Consider the following 26598-nt stretch of genomic DNA (forward strand, 5'->3'; position numbering starts at 1 on the left):
CGGGAAAAAAAATTTTTTTTAAAGATTTATTTATTTTAGAGATGGGGGAGAGGAGGGGCAGAGGGAGAGAGAAACCGAAGCAGACTCAGCTCTGAGCGTGGAGTCCGTGGGGCTCGATCTCACGGCCCTGAGATCACAACCTGAGCCAAAATCAAGAGTGGGACGCTCAATGGACTATGCCACCCAGGAGCCCCGGGGAAAAAATTTTTTTAAAGAACATCATTGGGAAGATGAAAATCTGAGACACTAAGAAAAATAAAAATAGAAAATAGAATTTGAAAAAAAAGGGAAAGAAAATAGAATTTGAGATACTGATTTTAGATTAAAAAAAACGCAAAACTCGGGGCGCCTGGGTGGCTCAGTCGTTAAGCGTCTGCCTTCGGCTCAGGTCATGGTCCCAGGGTCCTGGGATCGAGCCCCACATCGGGCTCCCTGCCCGGCGGGAAGCCTGCTTCTCTCTCTCCCAGTCCCCCTGCTTGTGTTCCCTCTCTCGCTGTGTCTCTCTCTGTCAAAGAAATAAATAAAATCTTTAAAAACAAAACAAAACAAAACCAAAACTGTAACTTTATCAGGTAACTGTTAATATAAATTCAGAAAACTTTAAACCTCCCAGACCTGGAAGAGCCTGGAAAACACATGAAAAGTGAACACTGCGCAGGACCCATCGGTGTCAGACAGCATCTGGTTGACATGGCAACGCCAGGCTTCTTCCTCGTCATCACACGCTACCGGCTGAAACGCAGCTATTATGGCAGAAAGAAACGGTGATGGAGGAGGGGATGTCTGGACTTCTGGGAAGCCATCTTGCTCTTCTTCATCTTGACTGTTAATACAAACATCACAGTAATCATAATACTATCTTAAAATAGTCACAGTCATCCAACATAGATAATTTTTATTCAAATTTATGCATTGATTTAGAAAATGTACAACAACCTAAACTTTGTAAGAAAGTACAAATAAGCAGATATCTGTGTTCTTTCTATTGAGCATCTTTGGAATTAGAAATTAACTTTCAAGCAACCACCTTAAAACAAGCCAAGTCCCATAATATGCCATGCTGTGCAATAATTTCAGCAACTTCTGTGAATAACTCAGATTAGAATGCTTTCATTTTTAATGATCAATTTTGGAGGCTTTTTCATTGAACAGGTCCAAATTGATGATGATAACACGTAAAGCGTTCTGGCTTTCGGGTCAGGGGCTAGCTTAGCTGCTTTATATGGACTGTTTCAGTCCATCTTCACAGCAACTCTGAAGGTTAGACTCATATTCCCTCAGTTTTACCACGAGGAGACAAAAAGTTCAGTGAAAAATACTGTGCCTAGGTTATTGGGTAGGAAATGAGAGAATCAGAATTTGAACCCAGGACTATGGGTCCAAACCCAAGGTTATCAGCCTTGACACATACTGGGAGCTCAGCTATTTCATGAGTATATACCATGTGCCTCGAGGTGTGTCAGTAATAGACTGTGGACTCAAAGAAAAATAAGACCTGGCCATCTCTTTTGAGGAATTTATAATCCCAACAAAGTCAGATAATACAAACAAAAATGGAACAATGGAAAGAGATGAAGATACGTTTGGGTTGGCCATTCTATATAGAAATGTGTAACTCTGGGTCTTAAAGCTGAAGAGGGGTTTGAGTCAGACACTCCATAAAACAATGTGTTACTCAAGGTCTTAAATTTGCATGTTTCACATGACAAAGTAGCTCTATATGGCTTTACAGAAATTATGGAGCAATTCATATGGAAGGGAGGGATCTGAGTAAAGATGGGGGGAAGATCAAAATAAAACGGACATCTGAAGTAAAACTAAGCTATACCTCAAAAAAGTATATTTTTACAATGTCACTGTGGTGACTGATTTTAACAAAATGTGTTTCTTTTAAGCTTGGGTGGCTATCCCTCCGTATTTAGTAGGGATGCACTACTCTATTGCAATCTTCAATACTTGGCCAAAGTCCCTAATTTGGCTTCAGCCTTTTAGAAAGCCCAATAGTTGAAGATCTACCTCCACATCATTTCTGGCATCCCTGACTTTGTGTATGATGAATGAATGAGTGATTGCAGAGGTTACTGCCGTCCAAATCGGTAATATGAACAAGGTGTGTCACCAAGATGGTTAATGTCTGAATGTACACTTTCAAATACAGGAAAATATTCTAGGTATACTGAAGAGTGAAAATCTCCTTCTGTGTTGTATATGTTAAAACTCTGTTATCACTTGATGGGGCGCCTGGCCGGCTCAAGTTGGAGGAGAATGCAACTCTTGATCTCAGGGCGTGAGTTCAAGCCCCATATTGGGTGTAGAGCTTACTTAAACACACACACACACACCCTCACACCCACACACCTCTCTTAGCACTTGAAATACAAATGAATGGTTTTTATTGTAAGAGTGAAATTCTGAAATATTTGATGATTAAAAATAATTATCAAGGAGCTTGAAATTATTGAATGGGGAAATAGATACACGGACAGTGCGTCAAGCTAGATAGCTTTATAAAGAACATTATTTTGAGCAGTATTTATAAAACTTAAATAAAAGAAAAATAGTAGATATTATATCATAATTCTAATCATTATAGAACTGTTTGGTTTACACATTTCATAACAGCCACCAAGATTTCTTCTAAGAACTATATGCAATAATTGATTACTCAATTTTGTTAACCCATGAGTGAATAAAATGCCCTCTCTGGGAATTCTTGATACTTTGCAATAATAATATATTTTGAATGTATGGAACATAAACATTTTAAAAGGAGTAATCTAACATCTGACAGTACCAAGAAATGATCACTTCTGCCCATTTTGTAAGTCAAACTTTACAATTCTGACCACTGATGAGGAAACTATAAAATAATTTTTTGGATAGATTTCACATTTATTTTAGTATCACATAAGTTCATCCCATGATTTTAATACTTGGCTCTGGCCATGGCCTAATATTGATTTTAACAACTGGCCATTTGGTATTTCACCAAAATAGGTATTTGGTGTAGAATGTTGCTCACTATGCTTTGTTTCTTCTTTAAACAAACTGAAGGTCAATAATAGAAAATAAACCCATCACAGTCATTTTTTTTTAAATGAAGGCGGTATGATTATAGGCTAAAACACAGAAACAAAAATAAGTAAACTGGAATAGAGCGTCATATTTGGGAGGGGCTCAGATGGAAAACATCACCTCATTCTAGTGTTTGTGATACCATATTCTCACCTAGACAGTCCAGAGAAATCAGCTTCTTCTTCTTCGCATCGTTCATCTAGTTCTTTCAAAGCTAAGGTAACATCTTCTTCACAGATTGACTCAGGGTAGCTTTCGGGAGCTAAGGGCTCTGGCATGTCAGTGTCTTCTAAGTCCAGAATCCCCCGACACACAAGAGAATCCTGCTGTTCTTGAATTATGTATGAACCTTCATCTTCAACAAAGTTTGTAATAGCCTGTTCCTCCTTTAATACTGAACTTGTATCCTGTAAATCAATCACATTTTTTATCAAGTTTAAAAATATTAGAAATTAAAAAAAATTTTATTTCAAGTTTTTGTTTAAATTCTAGTTAGTTAACATATATAGTAAAATTGGCTTCAGAGAATTCAGTGATCTCATCACTTACATACAACACCCAGTGCTCATCATAACAAGTGCCCTCCTTAATGCCCAGCACCCATTTAGCTCATCCCCCCACCCACCTCCCTCTATCAACCCTCAGTTTATTCTCTGTAGCCGAGTCTCTTATGGTTTGCTTCCTTCTTTCCCCCCTTCCCCTATGTTCCTCTGTTTTGTTTCTTAAATTCCACATATGAGTGAAACATGGTATTTGTCTTTCTCTGACTTAATTTTGCTTAGCATTACACATTCTAGCTCCATCCACATCATTGCAAATGGCAAGATTTCATTCTTTTAGATGGCTGATTAATATTCCATTGTATATATACCACATCTTCTTTATCCATTCATCACTCAATGGGTATTTTGGCTCTCTCCATAGTTTGGCTATTGTTGATAATGCTGCTATAGACATCGGGGTGCAGGTACCCCTATGAATCTGTATTTTTGTATCCTTTGGGTAAATACCTAGTAGTGTAATTAATTGCTGGGTCATGGGGTAGTTCTATTTTTAACTCTTTGAGGAACCCTCATACTGTTTTCCAGAGTGGCTGCACCAGCTTGCATTCCCACCAACAGTGTAAGAGGGTTCCCCTTTCTCTGCAGCCTCACCAACATCTGTTGTTTACTGAGTTAATTTTAGCCATTCTGACAGGTGAGGTGGTATCTCATTGTGGTTTTGATTTGTATTTCCCTGATAATGAGTGATGTTGAGCATCTTTTTCATGGGTCTGTTGGCCATCTTTATATCTTTTTTGGAAAAATACCTGTTCGTGTCTTCTGCCCATTTCTTAACTGGATTATTTATTTTTTGGGTGTTAAGTTTGGTAAGTTCTTTATAGATTTTGGATATTAACCCTTTATCAGATTTGTCATTTGCAAATGTCTTCTCCTATTCCGTCGTCAACACTAATTTTAATGGACATGTATATTTAATTGGTTTGAAAATAAGCACTAATGGCTCAGTTTTAGAGGAGTAAAGATCAGCTCTTTTCAAAGGTGCTTAGTCCTAAGTTACTACTTAGTTGTGTGGTAGCTTCTTTTCTTCTTGGGTCAAAGTGGGATTTTTCTTCCAAAACATGAAAAGTAAGTGAAACAGCCCTTGACCTTAGACCAGTCTGGGCCTCAGTTTATACATTTGTAAAATTCATCTATAACATAAAATGAGTGAAGGATTTTGACCAGATTCTGGGCTGGGTGCTCTGGGATAAATCAATAACTATCTACAATTAGTTTACAACCTAATAATGGGGTTAGTCTAATATGCAAATAATAATCATCTAGAGTACATTAAGTGTAAGGTAAATATTATGAGTAATATACAAAGGACTACTGGTACTCAAAAAAGGGAAAAATCACAGCTAGTTGAAGCATGGAGACTAGTCTCTTTGGAGGAAACAACATATGATGAGTTTTGACAAAGATGGGTTAGTGATGGTGTCACGGACTGAATGCTTTTATCCCCTCAAAATGCCTATGTTGAAACCCTAACCCCCAATGTGGTATACCAGAATATAGGGCCTTTGGACGGTGATTAGGTTCTCAGGAATGGGATGAGTGCCCTTACAAGAAGAGGCCAGAGAGCCAGCTAGTTCTTTTTTCTCCCATGCGAGGACACAGCAAGAAGGGCTACCAGGAAGAGGCCTTCCCCACACAATGAAATCAGCTAGCAACTTGATCCTGGACTCCTTGGCCTCTAGAACTGTGAGAAGTAAATCTCTATTGTTGATAAGCTACCCAGTTTCTGGTGTTTTGTACTAGCAGCCCAAGCGGACCAAGACAGCATTATCAGGGAAGAGGACTTAGAAGACAGGAATGGCACAGAAACGTGGCAGGAGAACATGAAGGCTATTACGGGAACACTGGCCTGGAGTTAGTGAAGCAGGGAAGGGAGCAAATTCTGACTCTGCACGGAACAGTACTTTTTAAATAATATAGGACAATCATTCCTTAATAATTCCAAAAACTTATATTCAATACACTCTGTTTGCATCGGAAACTTTTTAAAAAGAGATTTGGCCATTTAAAGTGGTAAGCATTAGTTATTTGGAGAGATAGTTTATGTGATAGTGTTAGAGATATTTCTACACCTAGAGATTCTATTAGCATTAATCTTTCCCTCTACATCGATTTGAATATACCATGTTGAAATAACCCACCAAATTTCTAAATGTCCTCACTTTTCATTAGTTTATACTTGTATTTGGTTGACATTTCTTACTGAATAATAATTAGAAAATAGATGTTTTATCTGTAGTTATTAACATATACTATATGCCGAAATTTTCTAGGAACACCTAGATTTCATGAAGAGAGTGCTTTTGGGCTAATGGAATGGATTCCACTGTTATGTGCACATTATGAGAATCAAATTTTCTTGAACTTTATCTTATGATGCCTGTATGTACACATAGCCCGTCCCCCCATTACATTCAAAGATTCATGTCCTATAAGAAATAATTTCTGCCATCCATGAATTGGTATCTAAACTATTCTAAATACTAGAAGAAATTCCTCTGTGAAGTTTTCTCTAATAAAAGCAAGTGAAGAACTTAATCCCTTAACAGCTCAGAGTGTAATTTATATATATTACAGAGAAGAAAGGAGCAAATGGCTCTGAAGTTTCTGTCATGACATGAAATGCGTTGGCCTCTTCTGTTTTATCTTCCTGATATTAACATAATTTAAGGGGAAAAAAACTCTCAGACAATTCTAGGAATGGATTCTCCCTTTAATTCAAAGTATTTCACCCATTAAAATTAATTCCTCTTCTTAAGAAGTTGCTTTAAAAAACAGAATTATGGTTTTATTTCATTATCTTGGTGTTTTCATGCTTTTTAAAAAAGGACAATTTGAGGTCATTTGTCCCATCTGGCATACTAGGGAAAAACAAGTTAGGCTAAAATACCTAATATTCTCCTGAGGACAGCCATTCTTTTGGTGATAATTTTAAAGTCAACAGAACTGTTTCTAAATGAAATACTATGGTTTACGAATATCTCCTTCATCCTCATTCACCTGTGTCACAAAGCTTATAGTGAAAATGAAACCCACGACTGGAACAGGAAATAAACCCAGTAAAGTGAAGTGTTTTTCCTTTAGGAAAAGAAATAGATCATCAGGAACTTTATAGTGCCTTGGAAACAAGCCATCAAATACAGTCCTGTTGGATGAATGGCTGTCCCATCTGAAATAACACAGTTCCCCATATATATGGAAATACATGTGAATTTCCAATTTATTTCCAATAAATGAGTGATTTCTATCAGAAGTTTACTGTGATTATAGCTATTTTAATAACCAAAAATAAAAGACTTCCCATTTGTCAAGTAAACAAAATGACAACACAAAACCATTAACCTTACTGCTTTTGTTAAGAAGGTATTTCTAGTATCAGTCTGTTTTCCATTGTTTCTAGTAAGACCTTTTTACATGCTATGATCCAAACCAGACACAGTTGATAGATTATTAACTAGGAATTAACACTCACATAAAAAGCCTCCCCACAACTGAAAGGAATACAGTCTACTTACAGTGCATCTCTAAATTGGTCAGTTCTCTCCTGGAAACATTTCTCATTTTGTGCACTCTTCCTTCAGGCCCCATTATCTCTTGCTAATTTTCTTCTGGTTTATCTCCCCATCTCAGTCTCCTCCTGCCCACCCTCCACACCTCCGACAGAAAGACTTCACTAAAACACAAACCAGACTGTGCCTTCCCCTGATGACAGGCGCCTAGACCGCAAACTCCACATGACGGGTACTAGAACTTCCTTTCCTTTTTCCACACACAAAAAGAGAGATTTTAAAAAACAAAATCAGATCGTATCCCTCTTCTGCCTAAAATCCTCCAATGCTTACCTGCTATGTGGCTCTAGGTCCCCCCCACCAACTCCTCTACGCAGCCCCTCCTGCTCACCGTGCTTCAGCCTCATTGGTGGCCTGCTCTTCGGCTACACCAGGGCCTTTGTAGCTGCTGCCCCCCCAGCCTGGGATACCCTCCCTCCACATCTCTTTGTCACTTAGGTTTCACCTCAAATGCCACCCTTTCTTTCTCACAATTCCACATTACTGTTAGTTTTTCTTAGTATGACTACGAGGATGATCACCTTCTGATATATTATTTCTATTTTCTTTGTCTTACCTGTTTATCATTCCTTTTACTACAATTAAGCTCCATAAAACCGGGAGCCTTTGTTCCACATGGCGTCATATGCCCAGTGCCCAGAATAGCGACCAGCAAAGCAGTAGGGGCTCCATAAATATGGGTTAAATCACTGAATACTTGCATGCCCTGTATGCTCATCTAGGTATCTGGCACGGTGCTTGTCACACAACAGGTATCTCTTGAAACAATGAAAATTCATGGCTTTTGATCATCCTGAGGTCAGTCTAAGTCTTCAGTATGGCATGGAGGACCCCGTCTCATCTTAGACCCTAACCATCTCTCCTTTTTCTCCTCCTATTTCATTCTCTAGAAATACTCAATTTCCTGCTGTTACCTGAATAGCCATGTTATATCATGCTGCCATGTCTTTCCACATGCTGTCCCTCTGCCTGCAATGTCCCAGTTGCCATGAGGCCTGTCCTTTACCACCATCACCCCAATGTACAGCTCATCAGTCTCTCCTGAGGTTTCACAAAAGCCCAGACATGGCTGTTAAGTTTCTTACATGGAAATGTAATGCCTTTTTTTTTTTTCCCCCAACCTTCTCTGTCTTCCTTAATAGACAATGCACTCCCTGAGAGTAGGGGTCACCATACCTTAATTCATCTTTCAAGCACCTAACTCAGTGCCTGGCATATAGGAAAATCTCAATATTTGTTGAATTATCTAAACTTAAGCCATACTAGCCATATATTTTTAAAAAATGCCAAAATGCCTTCATCTCAAACTGTGGTTACTGTTAAAAATGTAAAATACACTATCAGCCTAATAAGAACACGAGAATTCAACTAACTAAAATAATGAGATCTAGCAACATTAATTTGGTTAACTGTGAAAAAAATATTTTCCTAATACTTACCAAAGCATTAAAGCACATATGACAGAACTGTAGCAATTGTAGCTTAAAAAAAAAAGAAAAAAAGAGTATCTATAGTAATCTTAAGGAAAAAAAACACTAAGAAAACTAATACTTACTTATTTTTGGGGTCAGTCATTAGCTTGGAATCTGGCTTACTTCTCACAGGCCTTTCCAAAAGTCATAATACTAGTAGTTCCAAAGTCTTTTTAAAAGGTTTCATTTAACCAACCACTAACACAGCTGGCCTGAGGTTTTAATCCCAATCATAGCACCAATCACATGAACCCAAACACAAAGCAGAAAGAGAAGAAAAAACAAAAGCGGTCCTTCAAAGAAGATACAGTGCCAAAGAAGATGCTCACCATCCCCAGAGAAGCGTCTGTACATTGACCTAAATCACTCTGCAACACCAAATGCTCATTCAGAACACTCACGATTATTTTTAACCTGTAGGTCATTTCCTTAATCCAGCAACTTTTTTTTAATTATCAGACTTGACTATTTCATTTAAAGCAACCTGACAGGTTAGAAATACTGTCAACAAATCAAATCATTAGTGTATCAGGTGAAAACGCTTTTGAAAGAAAAGCACGGGATGTAACAGAGTGCTAGAGAGAGCCCAGATTGGCCATGCACCAGCCCGCCTTTCGCCCCACCTCAGGCAGCTGGCTGTTAGCGGTATCTAGAGAAGCCTCCAAGCTTGGGGTCTCATCTCGGATTTGAAGCACTTCTTCGGTGGAGACGCTGCCCGTGGAATCTTGCGACTGAAGAAGTAAATCGGGATGGTCTGGTATCGTTTCATCCGCAGCACCGTCGCTGTTCAACTAAAAGGAGAAACAGTAAAGTAAGGAATTCATTCACAAATCAGTGATGGTCACAAAGGCCACAAGGAACAGATTCTAGATCATCAGATATTTTGGGAGCTTCGTTAGAAAGAGCTTCTTTGACTTTGTAAAATGACCTCTGCCCTCCCTTCTGTCTACGACGGAATCGGTGCCGTTGATACGAGCAGCTACCCGTTCATGCAGGGTAAATGTCACCGAACAACTACCAACGCGGAGGAGCTCCATGTGACCACGTTCACCTGGAACTGAAATTCGTATTTTTTGTCCTAGATCTTATTTTTTTAATTTATGTTTTTAATTAACATACAGTGTACTATTAGTTTTAGAGGCAGACTCGCCATCGCCAGGAGAGGAGGGAACGGCCTCAGCTGCTAAGGGGTGTGCAGCATCAACGTAGATGCTTCGTTCTGTCAGGAACAGAACACTCCCCTAGCAAGGCAATTTGGTATTTTCATTTCAGCACGTGCATTTTACCCAAAGTGAAATGAAAATCAGGAAAATCAAGCAAGAGTAATCACTAAATCGGAAGTTAAGAAGCAAGACCAACTTCGCTCTGGAAGGTGACTGTTTACCATCTGCGTGCGTGAGAGTATCTGGCTTGCTGTGAGCGCTGCCTCCTCTTCTGACGACTCATCTGTATCCTCCTGGTTGGTCAGGTTCAGGCTGGGCGTGCTGCTGGAGCATTGGTACTCCTGGAGGGACGGAGTGTCCCCCTTGTCGATGCTATCCAGTGAGCGCCTGCGGACTCCCCAGTTGAAGTTGTCCATACTTTCACCCTGGAAAAGTCAGACATGAATTCTAAGACCCCAGACACATGTGAATATAGTCAACATAATACACCAGGAAAACATGAACCAAGATGAGAAATACTTAATGCATCCTCATAAGCAGAGTTTCAATCAGCCCTTCAATTTCTCGAAACTTTTAAAACATCATTAAATATTTATACTTAAAGAGGTCAAAGATTTGGCTGAGCCTGTTTTAACTAAATAATTTTCTTGACTTTCTATCTTGCATGACTGGGGACCAACTAAACCTACAAGCTAGGCCATTTCTATTCTAACACACAAACACAAAGGAGACCACGAAGAAGACAAATACATCACAAATGACAACACATAAACAGTCCACAACACCAGGCTGCAACTTACCTGCAGTTCCTGGTTAGCAAAAAGGAAAACACACAGAATTAGAAAGAACGAAGACAAACATTTAAATATACACTACACCTTGGGGGGAAAACTCTTTGTGATTTCTCAAACCCAAAGACTGATTCAAGCTCTGGATTAAGCTCGGAGTAGGAAGCCAACATGTGATTCAAATTACTTTTTTATGCAAGATATATTATGAAGAAGTCAGAGACAGACACTTAAAACAACATTTCTATGATACACTTTGGCAACACAAACTTTAAGAAAATCTTCAAAATTTACATGGATTTAATACTTGATACAATGCAAAACTGACTTAAAATACCCACATTCAGTTGACAACATACAGGGTCACAATTATTTTAGTCTGCAGGATGGTTCTGGCTAAACCCATTTCTTGCTATAAAATAGTTTAAAATCAAGATCAAAACATAACCTTTTACAACTTCAGAAGGTCAAGAGGAAATAAGACAGATTTCAATTTCATGCCTTTTATGGATTTATATAAGTTATGTTTCTGTTACTCTAAACTGATCCTCCTTTTGCAAGGATGTAATTCTTATATTCTCTCTTAAGCCCTGATATGACAAATTACAATGAGTTGGCCAGCAAAACAGGATTTATTTGTGTTCCTTTTTACTCAAGAGGGACTGTCCAAAATAGAGGTTTTCAAATCCTTTTGTTTAATAAAGAAAAGGAATACTTCTTTCTTTCCTTTTTTTTTTTTTTAAGATTTTATTTATTTGAGAGAGAGAGCACAAGCAGGGGGAGTGACAGAGGGAGAGGGAGAAGCAGGCTTCCCGCTGAGTAGGGAGCCCGATGCGGGGCTCGATCCCAGAACCCCGCGACCATGACCTGAGCTGAAGGCAGATGCTTCACGACTGAGCCCCCCAGGCACCCCAGGAATACTTATTTCAAATGAGATTCAAAATGGAAGTCAACTGTGCAAAACTGATGAACAAAATCCAGGCTGCTCTGGTTGAAAAAAGGTAGCCAGGAGCTCTGCCCACTTGGCCCTTGGATTTCTCCCCATTTCTCAGGCTGTTAGAGGCCCTGCAGGTCAAAGTTTGAAAAGCTATCTTCCTACAAGGTATTTCAAATATTGTTATGTAGCATAGCACAGAGTAAGGGCAACACACGACAACAGCCCTCAGTCTTTATTTGGTGAATGAATGAATATACACGGGGAGCTTTCAAGGTTGGGGGTATTTTAGAAGTTTAATTAAGAGTTCCATTTGTTTTGTAGCAAAGTGTTTCCTATTACCATGTTTTAAGCAAGACTATATTTAGGTTTTAAAGATTTGCCTAATTATGAGGCATAAATTAACACCACTTTCCCCAAATCACTGACTTGAATTAAAGAAAAAACTACATTAAACATCTTTAATTTGACTAAGGTTCTATTCAAAAGCCATATTTACTGGGGCGCCTGGGTGACTCTGTTGGTTAAGGACCAGACTCTTGATTTCAGCTCAGGCCATGGACTCAGGATCATAAGATCAAGTCCTGCACTGGGCTCTGTGCTGGGCATGGAGCCTGCTTGGGATTCTCTCTCTCTCTCTCTCTCCTTTTCCCCCCACTCTCCCTCTCAAAAAAAAAAGAGCCATATTTATTACTATTGACGTTTTAGGGTATGGGATGAACTTGGAAGCATTTATAGAGTTCTTAAAACAAACAAACAAACAAAATAAATAACCTTACCATTACAAACATGTCAAGAGCCTGTCTGCCTTTAGAAATTTTAAACTCTCAAATGAAAAAAAGTCAATAACTACAAAAGAATTTAGAAGCTGCTCATGCCCTTGAGGTAGGGCAGCAGGCCTCTTGAATCCATCACACTTTCTTGCCTGATTATTCAAGCCAGTCCTACTTCCTACAACATGTTTTTCAAATTGGGGATGTGAAATCAATTTTAGAGGGTGATGACCTGCCATTTTGGAAAAAAAAAATGAAAGAGAATAGGAAACATCAGTATGCATATTAGATAGAGTAAGGCTGCATTTTTTTTTTTTTTAAGTAATCTCTATGCCCAATGTGGGGCCCAAACTCATGTCCCCAAGGTCAAGAGTCACATACTCCACTGACTGAGCCAGTCATTTATTTTAGAGAGAGAGAGAGAGAGACAAAGAAAGAGAGAGAGAGAGAATGCTTGAGCAGGAGGATGGGCAGAGGAAGATAATCTGCAAGCAGACTCCCTGCTGAACATGGAGCCCCACGTGGGGCTCCATCCCAGGACCCATGAGATCATGACCTGTGCTAAAACCAAGAGTTGGAGGCTTCACCGACTGAGCCACCCAGTCACCTGAAACTTTAATTTTAAATGTATGTGTATTTAAATTCTTGGACATGATATAAAATGTATTAACTATGCATTATGGTTAAAAAAAAAAACCACTTTAAAAGCCACTGCCCTACGAGGTGCTGAATAATACTTGTTTTGGGGCTCCCGTGTTCATTGGGAACATGTCAATGGTGAGCCATTCCACAGAATCCGGTATAGCTCCCAAGCTAGTGCAAAGGCATTTGGTTCGACCCTAAGCCACCATGTGCATATCCTCCCATGTGCAGGGGAGGCTGAAGCACAGAGGAGGACCTCCCTAAACTGGTCTCTCAGCAGCTACCACTGTGACATGGCTCAGGCCATTACGTTTCATTCCCCCTCACCTATTAGAGCCAAAGGAAACATCCCTTCATGAGGGTTAATGAAGGCATACAATTATATATGAGTGACTTTAAATTTTTTTTTTTTAAGAACTTTTTTTTTTTTTTTTAGATTTTATTTATTTATTTGACAGAGAAAGAGATAGTGAGAGAGGGAACACAAGCAGGGGGAGTAGGAGAGGGAGAAGCAGGCTCCCCGCTGAGCAGGAAGCCCGATACGGGGCTCGATCCCAGGACCCTGGGATCATGACCTGAGCCGAAGGCAGACGCTTAACGACTGAGCCACCCAGGCGCCCCGAGTGACTTTAAATTCTTTGGAGAAAGGTATCTCAACTGACATGGTATGGGTACTAGATGACAAGGCATTTTGGGCTTCTCAAATACAGATATTTATAAAAATTTTAGAATGCACATTTTTCAAACCCATGTGACATAAACGTTTCAGGTTTAGGAGTTCCAAGTTTAGGGGACTGAGCTACAGGAATAGGTCCCTAAATAGCCTAACACAATCGGGACGATCCTGTTCTCTTTGCCACAATGATTGTTTCAGAAATTGGCAAATGTCCCTGTTTGGCCCAATAATATGATGGGAAGTGTGCTAAAAACATTTAGGAGAGCAACTTCTTCACTTCTTCAGCACAAGAGCATCTCTGAAGTGACCCTCACTTGCTCTGAACACTGCTGCATGTGGACATAACCATCTGGCAGAGACTTGCAGAGAAATAATCAGAGACCTCACTGAGCCATATCTAAGTAAGCTCTACCTCTGGCCTATCTCAGGTCTGTAAGCTAGTAAGTCCACCTTTTGAGTTAGATTTTCCATCTCGAAATCATCTGAACTGACACACAACTATCAACTTAATCTGGACTGAATCAATTTAGAGGAGAAAGCCCTCTGGTGCTAAATGAGATGAGTCATTTGAGGGAGTTGGCTATGTCATGAAGAAGAAAATGGTGAGGACATCACAGGTAGAGTATCGGTCGCTTGCCACAGGAGAGAGTTCTGGAGAGCCGAAGCCTTCGTAATCATGTAAGTTCATTTAACTTAATTTAGTGTAAGCGTTTGTACTTATACTTTAAAATGGTGTTTAATAAATCTTAATATATTTTTTTTTACCATTTTGCTGCGTATTAAATTGTTTAGCTCATGCAAAACATTTAAGTCTAAGCACACCCTAAATTAAAGACCTACTTTGGAAGAAACCCATTTTTCACTTTTTATTTTCTGGGGAAAAAATTAAAAATTAGATTTCCTCTTTCCTCTTTTGTTTCAGACTACTTCTGCTACTGACTAATTGTACTAGTCACATTTGTTCCCAATTTAGATTTTTACCTCCTTTTTTAAAAAAAATTTTATGTATGTCTGTATATGTGTATACAGTTTCAAGTTTTTATTTAAATTCCAATTAGTTAACATATAGTGTAGTATTAGTTTCAGGGATAGAACTTAGTGGTTCATCACTTCCATACAACACCCAGTGCTCATCAGAAGTGCCCTTCTTAATCCCCATCACCCAGTTAACCAAACTTTTACCTTCTTCACCTTACACTGACCTTAACAAGTAATGGTCCTACGGTCAAATCCTTAATTCTTATACACTTGCAACTGCAAACTATAAATATGATAATGGAGAGCCCACATCCTTACCTCTGCATCTTCCAATTCAACATCTAAAAAGTCAAAATCCTTAAAAACGCCAAACTGTTGTTCACTGCTGTTATCCTCCACGACGACTTCTTCCTCCTGGATCATGTCTTCTGTTGTAGAAATCAGGCTGGTCTGTTGGTCCCCGACTTCCAAATCCTCATTAGAAGAAAACACAACCTGACCCCCGGCCAAAGAGAAAGAAAGCAAAGCCACCCGTCAGCTTCGTCACTCTGCGTCTGAGGTACTGGTGCCCGAGAGAAGCCCCCACAGGCCTCCTTGGTCGATGAACTCAGAGCTTTAATCTGGTTTTCATGCTACCGTCTAACCGGCTGAATACTTCATTACCATAACTGCCAAGCACCACAGAGACAAGTAATATCTTTTTCACTCTTAATTAATGCCATAAAATAAGGGAAGTTAGAAAAGGCAAGCAAGAAGCTGGAGTAATTTGCATTTCTTCATGGAACAAGAGGATTTTTAAAACCTTTACACATGCCATTGTGATTACTCACTGATGGATTCTTTGGAAGGCCAGATTCTGGACCACAGAGAGAAAGCACATTCATTAGCTTTTCTCTTGTTCTTCGCTAAGGAAAAAAAAAAAAAATTCAAAGGTTAGGATCACCAATAAGTAAGGCAAATTCTCAAGCTGTCATACATACAACAAAATTGATTCTTCTATAAATGTTCACTTTTGATGGTTTTTTATGTACCTGTGATAACTGTGGCCTTTTCCAACTAACGGGAACCAAGGCGTTAGAATTAGAACCAGAAGAAGTGGAGGAGGTACTCCTGGTAACGGCAATAACTTTCGGTTTCCCATTCCTCCCAGCTGCGCTAGGCTGGTCGCCGTATTTGTTTCCAATAATTGGTGTCTGCATAGAGACAAAAATGACAGTGTCTGACTCAGATATTTCAGCATTAAAGAACTGGGAGTGTATCTACGAGGACTTTTTTTTTTTTTTCTTACAAACAGAAACAACAAAAGGTGAAAGATTACTTAGCATGAAGTAGATGTTACAAACATCAAAGGTAATAATGTCTTTTTTAAATTTATTTTTTAAAGTTTATTTATTTATTTAAGTCATCTCTACACCCAACGTGGGGCTCAAAATCACAGTTCTGAGATCAAGAGTTGCATGCTTCTCCAACTAAGCCAGCCAGGTGCCGCCCATGATGTCTTCTTTTTTTCTTTTTTAGTCAGAAGACTTCACTTTATTGAAAATGACTCTCTGAGAACCCTATCAGAGAGCTTATTCCTATCTATCTATTTATTTATTTTGGTGGGCAGCAAAGTTTATTGAGCAACAGTATAAAGCTCCCCAAGAGGAAGGGGACCCAAGAGGGTTGCCCAGCTTATTCCTATTTTAAACAGAGATCTGCTTTCTTTAAGAACCACCACCTCCTCATCTTCCCCCGCCGATGATTATAAAATATATCCTCTTTGAAAGCTCAGAAAATATTAAGATGATCTTTAAAAAACTACCTGTAATCTTATCACTCAGATTTAACATCTATTAACATTTTGGTGTTCTTTCCATGCGTATTGCTGTATGTGCTTCAGTAAGGTGCTTTTGCAAATATTCAAGCTAAGTAACAACTCCAAAGAGGAAGGTATCTATGTAGCTTCTTACCACAGTCTGATGTATAACACGTTTCCAAATTTTTATCAGTAAAAATTCTATGATTATCCAAAACTCATTTATATTTACTCTGGCTTTGTGAACTGTCTTGCATTTGCATTTGAAAATAACAGTCAAGCTTATCTGCATGTCATACAAGTCCCTTTATGACGTGGTTCCTGCTTATCTCCCTGACATCACCTTTTACCACACCTACCTGAACTTGACACTCGAGCAAAACTGAACTTGCTACTGTCTTCCAAACAAACCATGTTCTTATGGATTTATGTTTTCGCACATGCTGCCCCCTTTGCATGGAATATTCACCAACCAACCAAACCCGTGATCATCTTTTAATGGGGACTCCAGACTTCCAAGGAGGCCTTCCCTGATACCACATATCTGGGTAATTATATGTGGACATTTGCCAGGTGTTGGTGACTTGTTTATGTGGCTGTCTTCCCTACACATGAGCTCCTCCACTATCTCTCCACTGCCTACACACAGCAGGTACTTAGGAATTTTGATGAAACAAATTGAAATTAAGCATATCAAGTGTTTTGAGAATTCTTACCACTGCTTTAGACAAGATACTTAGGAACAGGAAAGCCCAGTTTCTCCATCATATCCTATGCTACGTATTCCGTGACAGAATTTTGATATTAACTAAAAAATTAGCAATAAACATAGTTCCTTTCTATCTAAAAAACGTAACCCATAAAGCTTGGGACAAATTCTAATACCAGGGCTAAACAGCAAAAAAAAATTTTTTTAATCTATGTGATCCTGATCAATACAAAAGTGATCAGATCTTCCATTTTCATTGTTCTCAACTTCCTTACAGTACTTGTTCAGTAACTTCATTCTTGAGAAATTCCTTCTTTGGCTTCTATAAGATGATTTTAATGGCTCCACAGCCAATAAGAATGGGTTCAGGTGCTGGAAAAAAAATTGGGGGTTCCCAACAAGGGTCAAAAATTTTTATGTGAGATTTGTGTTAAATATGTGACATAATAAAGGGCCCAGTTTCCTTCTGCACTGGGGCCCTGCATCTCTAAAGTATCAGGCTTCTCAGGTCTTAGTTTATTTTATTTATTTATTTATTTATTATTATTTTTTTAAAGATTTTATTTATTTGAGAGAGAGAGAATGAGAGAGAGCAAGCACATGAGAGGGGGGAGGGTCAGAGGGAGAAGCAGACTCCCTGCCGAGCAGGGAGCCCGATGCGGGACTCGATCCAGGGACTCCAGGATCATGACCTGAGCCGAAGGCAGTCGCTTAACCAACTGAGCCACCCAGGCGCCCCCTTAGTTTATTTTAGTTTTACTTTTCCTTTCACGATTTTAACTGTCCATTTCTAAAACACTGAAAACCTTACATTGTTACTTCCACCCAAGTTTTCCTCTAAAACTTCAGATCTTAAAATCGAACTGCCTACTAGGCAGCTCCACTGGTATGAGTCTTAGCATCAGAGTTGGTATAGCCAAGACTGACCTCAGCACCCTCCCCTTCCAGCTAAGATCTGTTCTCCTTGCCTTTTCATTCTCTCTGAAAGGCATCAACATTCATCTAGTTGGCAAAGTAACTGTCCTTGATGCCTCTTCCTCACTTAGTACCTCCTCTCCTTCCCATGAAATCCTGTTTAGGACTTCCTTAGTCTTTTTGAAAACCATCCCGACCCTCTTCATTTCCTCCGCAAATGCCTAGAGACATTCCAACATTGTCTTCTAATTATTTTAGTAGATTCCTTATTGACTTCCCTCTCTTCCACCCTGGTCTATTTTTCCATCCTGTTGCCAGAGGAAACTTCCCAAAATGCAAATCCTACTATTTCCACTCCAGTTAAAAATTCTTTAAAAGCTTCTACTGCTTCAAGACAAAACCATCTTGTTATGATGCATGCAAGATCCTTACGATCTTGCCTCTTCCTGTGCCTTCAATCTGGTTTTCAGATTGGAATCTGGAATTTCAAATTGGAAATTTCCAGAACACCATGCTTTCTTACACTTACAAGGCTTCATTCATACATGCTGCTCTTTCTTGCATTAATCTTCTCTCCCCAACTCCCATATATGCCCGTCCAGGGTTACTTTATCTTTCAACACTTAGATCAGGTTAGATATACATGCTGTATTTTCCTAAAGTACTTCTAATGACTTCCAACCAAAGCACTTATCACAATGTTTATTTACCCATTTCCCCAAGAGTCTGTAGGCTTTCCCTAAGTACAGGGCCTTTCCCCACCCCCACCCCGTTTTCACAGCACCTATCACATTTCCTACTGAGTATGAGCTTAATCAACACTTGTTGAATGAGAGAATGAATAAATGAACAAATGAAAATTTCTCATAGAGCACCTTACCTCAGATATATCAAAATGAAAATCTAAGGTCTTCCCAGGCAACTCCTTAGAGACATTATTAAAAATCTTGGTGAAGGATATTTCAGAAGAACCTATATCTCCCCCATAGGTCTTGGGTATATCATTGGGTACAACAAGACTTGCAGAGCGAGACACCACCAGTTTTAATATGTTAAGGGCTTCCTTCCAATAAGGACTCTGGTTTAAAAAAAATAAGACATGTAAAAGTTACAAATATATATTTAACTAAGAACAAAAATGTAGTGTACACTGTAAACAATGAAAATATTGTTTCTATAAAAACTTTTGTAAAACATTCATTTTTACTTTAAGGCCCATAACAGAGGGTCTGAGTTACAACAGGTAAGAAAATTATTTTTCTACGGTCAGATTTATGAGACATCATATACATAATAATGCTACCAACTCAGAATACCTTGCATTTCTCTTAATATAAAGTGCTTTGTAAATATTAATTTAGAAAGTCTAAATAGTAATCTCACAGTAGTGGTAAACAAAAGGGTTGTATATATGTGAACTTTCTAGATGAATGAAGTTATGGCTTTAAGACTCCAAACTTCAAATATTTTAAATCTTGGAGACAATTTTTAATGCGTATTTTTTTCAGACGTAAAAATATTTTAAAAAACTAAAAAAAATTTAGATTTTTCTTGATGACCCAAGCCCAAATCTGAATGGTAGGATTGGTATGATTCCTAATTTTGATTAATCGTTACAACTAAAGTGATGTTCTCAGGCGTTACTGAGTTGTATAGGGTGAGTTTTTTTCCCCTATATATGTGGCTACATTGCCATCTGATTGGCCCTCGGGACTACAAAGAGGCCAGGTTGAGTTATTGAGGTCTTTATTTTTCTGCTTTTAGTTTTGTGTATTTTTACCAACATAATTTAAAAATGATTTACATGGGGGCGCCTGGGTGGCTCAGTTGGTTAAGCAACTGCCTTCGGCTCAGGTCATGATCCCGGAGTCCCGGGATCGAGTCCCGCATCGGGCTCCCTGCTCGGCGGGGAGTCTGCTTCGTCCTCTGACCCTATCCCCTCTCATGTGTTCTCTCTCTCTCATTCTCTCTCTCTCTCAAATAAATAAATAAATAAAAATCTTTAAAAAATAAAAAATAAAAAAATAAAAATGATTTACATGACCATGACAGATATTTGTAGAGAAGAATCAATTTTTTTCTTTCTTTTTTTTTTTTTTTCCAGAGAGTGTGTATGTGCAAGTGGTCGGGGGGGGGGGGGTGGGCAGGCAGAGGAAGAGAGAGAGAGAGAGAGAGTCTCAAGCAGGCTCCACACCCAGCATGGAGCCCCACACAGGGTTTGCTCTCAGAGTCAGATGCTTAACCAACTTAGCCACCCAGTTGCCCAAAGAAGAATCATTTTTTTTTTTTTTTAAGATTTTATTTATTTATTTGAGCCAGAGAGAATGAGAGAGAGGGAGAGAGCACATGAGAGGGGATAGGGTCAGAGGGAGAAGCAGGCTCCCTGCCGAGCAGGGAGCCCGATGCGGGACTCGATCCAGGGACTCCAGGATCATGACCTGAGCTGAAGGCAGTCGCTTAACCAACTGAGCCACCCAGGCGCCCCAAGAAGAATCATTTTCTAATGAAGAATTTACAGTATTTTTTTTCCCCATCTATTGAAAAGCATACACATTAAAAAACTGTTTTTTTTCCCCCTGACTTATGGTAACAAAATCACACCTCAGTCTTGTGTCCTACATACTGTGTCACAGGTGACCATTCTGAGGGGGAAAATGCCACTAAAACGACAATAACAAACAGCAAGTGAAAAATCTTTGGCAGAACTGAGTTATCCAATTTATTTAATAACATCTTGATATGAGGACACCTAAAGCACAAAATATTCAATAATTATAAAAATGTCCACATAGATATTATGACATTTTAAGCACATACTTCATTGTAAAAAAAAAATTAAAAAAGTAGTTTATATTTAACAAAGTTATGACATTTTTTTTGACAGAAATAATTAGAAGCTCTGAACACTGTAAAAAGTTAAAACTTCAGGGATGTTTCTATAAATTATATTGGTAGTTGTGCTTGAAATATAAAAGATTATCAGGAGGAGTTCAATTCTGTGAAATGTTTAATGTTTGAATAAAGCAGAAGTCACTAACTGTGAAAGACCCATCAGCTAAATACGACTTCGGTCCATACAAAATTTAAGAAATTTGGGTCATTTTGAAATTAGGAGATTTTAAAGAAAAACCCACATTTCCAGCTTCTCTTCAAAAATTACAAGTTCTCGCCACACTGGATCTGTCCTCCAACATGGCAGCCATTAGGGGAAGCTAAGTTGTGCTGTTCCTTTTAGACGGGGAATGTGCCATTCACTTAGAAATCTATGCCCTCTTATGACCACCTGCTTGCCCAGTGGATATGTGAGCTTGTGGTTCTGAACATAAAGAAATGCATCTGCATTTTATAAATTAGTAGTTCAATGTGGTATGTGTCTCTGTGGGAGATGCAGCAAATATTTGATGAGTTAACTTCTTTACGCCTTAAGAAGAAAAGAGAAATGTGCTTTAGAAAAAAAAATATAATTGTTTGGTGAAGTATTACTCATTGAGAGAGAAGATAGGATAAACGAAAGAATCTTAAATTTTTTGATTATTTGCATTCACCGACTGTCAAGGGAATTTTATTTTTATTTATTTATTTTTAAAGATTTTATCTATTTGAGAGAGAGAATGAGAGAGAGAGAGAGAGCATGAGAGGGGGGAGGGTCAAAGGGAGAAGCAGACTCCCTGCCGAGCAGGGAGCCCGATATGGGACTCAATCCTGGGACTCCAGGATCATGACCTGAGCCGAAGGCAGTCGTTTAACCAACTGAGCCACCCAGGTGTCTGTCAAGGGAATTTTAAAAAGAATTTGATTACCTAACAGGATAATGGAAACCAACACAGTTTTATTACTTTCAGTATGAGCTAAGACAAAAACTCATTACTAGCCAAGTTATTTCCATTTGTAAGTTTTGCTTTAGTGAATGCAATTATAACTGCAGTAGAAACAAGATATTAATCTGTTAAGGCTCTTAAACAGTTTGTTCTCTTTCAGAAGTTGTATCCACAATACTGATCTGCTCAGCAAGGCCTTTCTTAACAGATAATTCAAAGGTGAAATTCAGTATAGACCAGACTGACTTGTCATCCTTTACATTAAATCAAGTTTGATTTTCTTTCTAAAGACCTGGGCTCCTGTATCAGACACAGAAAGCAAGTCTAAAATACAGACTCTACGAAGAGCTCTTCTGTTTCCAAAAGTGCTCTTTGTTCATTATGTAGAATCTGGGTAGTGGCAGGAAGGCCCAGAAGAGTCCCAAGCGTCCTGCCCAGAGGTGGGGAGAGCTGTGTACATTCTTTCTAGTCATTCCTGAAATGCATATTCACAGATCTAATGATTAATCACAATTAGGAATCATGCCAATTGTACCTTTCAGGTTTTGCTTTTTTGTCACTTACATTATGAACATTTTTTCCATGTCGTAAATATTCCTGGAAACATGACTTATGGACTAACTACTTTCTACTCTAGGAACTTCAGAGTGTTTTTTTATGATTAAAAATGGTTCTGCAACGAATAAATTCTATACATAAATTTTGTGGTCACTCACCTGTACATATTTGCCAAGAATCTTTATGATCTCCAGATTAAACTGCTTGACTGGGGCAGCAGAAAGGTCAATGTGACTCAAAAGACTATAGATGATCTGTAGTAATGATAGCTGCATGCTGGACAATCCTTTCTCTAACAGCTAAAATAATATTAAAAAGTATACTTTTATTAGGTTAAGGAAAATTCAGCATTTATGATGTTGAAAAACATAATAGATTTAATCCATGATTTTATGGTTAGATGATTAGAAATCCAGAGACTAATAAATAATAAAGATAAAAGATACTGTCTATTACTGTTACTTGTCTTTGGTTCAGAAAAGATCAGTAATAACTTCTCATTTTATTTATTTATTTTTTATAACTTCTCATTTTAATCTTAGTTTTTTCTTTCATTTCCTTAACTAATTTAAGTTGACCATCATTTAACCATCAGTTAAGAAAAAAAACCATCATCACCAAAGAATAACTATCCCCAAATCATTCATACCAGGCACACCTATTAGCTACATCATCTTGGACAAGCTTCTTAACCTCTGAGCCATGATTTTTTAAAAAATAATAAAGCAATCATGTGGCACCTGGGTAGCTCAGCTGGTTAAGTGTCTGCCTTCGGCTCAGGTCATGATCCCAGGGTCCTGGGATCGAGCCCTGCATCGGGCTCCGTGCTCAGCGGAGAGCCTGCTTCTCCCTCTCCCTTCCCCCATCTCCCTGCTCGTGCTCTGTCAAATAAATAAATAAAATCTTAAAAAAAAAAAAAAAAGTAATCATACTATCTAAACTTCATATTTTTTGCAGGGCAATTGAAGTTAAATATATGTAGTTCTAAATATATGTAACTAGTCTCAGTACTGTTGTTAGCAATAATTTCAGAATTAATAATAATAATAAAACAAGGATAACTTACACTGAGGGTAACATTCGGGGCAAAGCACTTTCTCCACAGACTGAAAAACAGTCACCATATGTGGTACAGATCCCATGACCCCAGGATGGGAGAACCAGTGCTACTTTAGTGGTGAGCTTGATGGCCACCAATGTGAAGCTGGTCTAAGGAGCTTGACTTCAAAGCCAATTAAGGAACAGGCTTAAGAAGTTAGCCTTGGTTTTATATTGGCTCTTGTCCTAAAGGTTTAGGTATAAGATAAACCTAGAGACTTGCATTTATTCAGGTTAAGAAGCTGCTACACAGATCATTCCCACTGTCAGCTCTGCTTTGTTTTGTTTTTTAACATTTTTTTTTTTTTTTTTAAGTACTCTCTACACCCAACGTGGGGCTCGAACTCACAACCCTGAGATCAGGAGTCTCATGCTCCACTGACTGAGCCAGCCAGGCGCTCCCCCATCATCATCTCTCCTAAATCTAAGGTTGATGGGAACAAACCTATCAAAGCAACACCTTAAAAATGCACACCAGTCCTAAAGCATTTTATGAAAGTCTACATCTGTGACATAGCTAGGTTAAACAGTGTTATGGGCAATATTTAAAATGTTTATTGAGTTATGAATAATTTCTTTTAAGCTTATTCAGTGTTTTAGGTTTAACTTTTAGAGTTTTAAAAAGGAAGGTATCACTTTATAATAAGCTGACAAACATTTTTAGTGACTAGGACTTTTTGAGATTCTTTGTGGATATCACTCAATAATTTACTTTTTTAGGCATGAAGTTAGTTCCTCAACAAATACTAACTTTCTATGTTGTTGTAGGGGTAGTGTTTTTGTAATTCCATCTTTAGCCGCCCAAATCATGTTTTAGATCAGGAAGCAAATATATCATCAAAATAAGAACCTACTCAGCAGAAATGCCTTTGTATGCTGTATTATTCTAGAATGGATTTCAAAGTCAGGAACTAATTTTTTTAGAAGCAAAACGTATAACCATCGTCTAGGATCAAGACTACTGAAAACTCATTTTTTATTTGAAATAAAGGTGAAATTTACATTTTGAGTTTTTTGTCACTTAAGGACTGAATGAGAAAATAAACACTACAAATGGAAAAAAAAAAGCCTTTATACTTGAAAGTATACTTTATACTTTCTTTATACTTGAATTACCCATATTTTCCTTTAAAAAAGGATGTTATCTATATTCACTTTCAAAGACAACTTGAAGATTAGTATCAGTACTGCTTCTAGAACTAAGACCACTTGAAAATTTTGCCACAGAACAGTTAAAAAGTACTTTTTTTTCTTTTGGTAAATTTACCTCTGCAAGATAAGTCACAAGATTAAATGTAGTATCTGAGAAGGAGTCATGTAGATATCTACATACGACATTGATCCAGTTAGAACAGTCTCTGGAATACGTGTGTGTACTGTACAAGCTCATCATGTGAGCCAGATTGACAAGTGCTGGGCATTTTTCTTCGGCACACACCTAAAAAACAAAGAAAATAATTTCACTCAATAATTTAGAGGTAGATGTTGAAGCTTTAATGCATTTTCTTTAAATACAGTAGAAAAGTTGAGAGAAAAAAGCACAAGGCATTCGTAAGAGAATAACTTAATAGGTAACATGGAATGATTAATAGGTTGACAACTGCCATGGGTGTTAAATAGGACTTTTGTCCTACCAGCTGCCTCTGGTAAAACCCATACATGGTTTTGTAAATGCTACATATCATTTGTAGCTGTTTTGTAAAGAATTTTGTTTTGTAAAATCCCTATGGTGCGCAGTCACTAAACAGGCAGGCTCCGTGAGGTTCAGAGATGCTGAGCCAGAGCAGAAATGCTTTTGTCTCCAGCTCCCCTGGTTCTCTGAGTAGGGCAGTCAACTGCAGAGATGCTCACATGCGTGACACATTCAAAGAACTTCACTGGAGCTCTGATAAAACTCTGCGTTCTACCTCTCCAGAACATCCTGCATGACATCGTGCATGACAGCCTGCAGGTTGGACCCCAAATCGCCACAAGCTCCTAAGGTCCTTGGCCAGTAAGTTAAGGTCACTTCAAAATGTACTGACTTCCTAGAGTTTGTTTGATCCAGTATTATGCAACCTGAATCAATAAATGTTTGGGAGGATCTTACTGACCACGTGCACCTTGTCTGTTCCGAGTTGCTGGTGAAGGTATTCTTTAGCCTGCTCTAGGGGACACCTGAACAGTGCAGAACTGGAAAGGGGCCACCCTAGTCTTTTATCCCTGCCTATCACAGAGCTAGCACTGAAATTTTGTCTGGTTTTCCTTTTCCTCACTTATTCTACCATCTTACTGATGTTTTGTCTGTATTTTCACAAACTGCCTAGAGCACTTAGTAAAGAAAGTACCGTTGACCCCTGAACAACGTCGGGGGGCGGGGTGGGGTGTTCAACTGTGCAGGTCCACTTATATGCAGATTCTTTTCAATAAATACAGGATAGTACTGTACGCATATTTTCTCTTATGATTTTTGTAGTACCTTTTCTTTGCTCTAGCTTACTTTACTGTAAGAATACAGTATATGATACATGTAGTATAAAAAATATGTATTAATTGACCTGTTTACGTTATCGGTAGGGCTTAGAGTCAACAGTAGGATATTAGTAATTACGTTCTGGGAGAAGAAAACGTCATATGTGATCTTCAACAGTGCAGGGGGTTGGTGCCCCTAACCCCTGTGTTGTTCAAGGTCAACTGCAGAATATTACCTTTTAAAGTATATGTACTTTTCAACTTTCAGATGAATGTAACTGTTACTTTGATTCATCATGTGGACATTATCACTGGATAGGCCTGAAATAGGAAGGCATGCAAGGCTCTGCGGGCTATTAGCAGTATCTATCTTGTAAGTTATTTTATAAAATTGTTAAAAGCAGCTAGTTTCATGCATTACCCTTTTACCCATAAAACAGACGGGGTAAGAAGAAAAAAAAATTTGTTGATGTTTCTTATTTTGTATTTCAAAATATAATAATTAAGCATACTATTTTTAAAAATCACAAAATTTTATATTTTCACAACTTGTTATTTTTTAGGAATCATTTTAATATTTTAAAGTAAGTTCTTTAAAATTTTAAAGTATTTTTTTCCTGA

The 26598-nt window shown here is 38.3% G+C and overlaps 1 protein-coding gene across 9 annotated transcripts in view; it reads right to left on the bottom strand.

Moving 5' to 3' along the window:
* Positions 1 to 26598, bottom strand: part of FRYL (FRY like transcription coactivator) — a 259892-nt gene that overhangs the window by 18047 nt on the left and 215247 nt on the right. For 6 of the 9 annotated variants that reach the window (XM_064584457.1, XM_064584460.1, XM_064584459.1 and 3 more), the window contains 10 exons: positions 24794 to 24964; positions 22587 to 22727; positions 18933 to 19130; positions 15662 to 15823; positions 15460 to 15535; positions 14949 to 15136; positions 10061 to 10264; positions 9300 to 9467; positions 3229 to 3482; positions 616 to 823 (listed from right to left, as the gene is read on the bottom strand). In XM_064584457.1, coding sequence (XP_064440527.1) covers positions 616 to 823; positions 3229 to 3482; positions 9300 to 9467; positions 10061 to 10264; positions 14949 to 15136; positions 15460 to 15535; positions 15662 to 15823; positions 18933 to 19130; positions 22587 to 22727; positions 24794 to 24964 — 1770 coding nt within the window. The remainder of the gene's footprint in view (positions 1 to 615; positions 824 to 3228; positions 3483 to 9299; positions 9468 to 10060; positions 10265 to 14948; positions 15137 to 15459; positions 15536 to 15661; positions 15824 to 18932; positions 19131 to 22586; positions 22728 to 24793; positions 24965 to 26598) is intronic. The other 3 variants (XM_064584461.1, XM_064584458.1, XM_064584462.1) reach the window with 1 other exon arrangement.

Source organism: Mirounga angustirostris, unplaced genomic scaffold (genome assembly GCF_029215605.1).
Source record: "Mirounga angustirostris isolate CCGP_5_RB_7025 unplaced genomic scaffold, mMirAng1.0.hap1 SCAF_2, whole genome shotgun sequence".
In the NCBI taxonomy this organism is placed as follows: Eukaryota; Metazoa; Chordata; class Mammalia; order Carnivora; family Phocidae; genus Mirounga; species Mirounga angustirostris.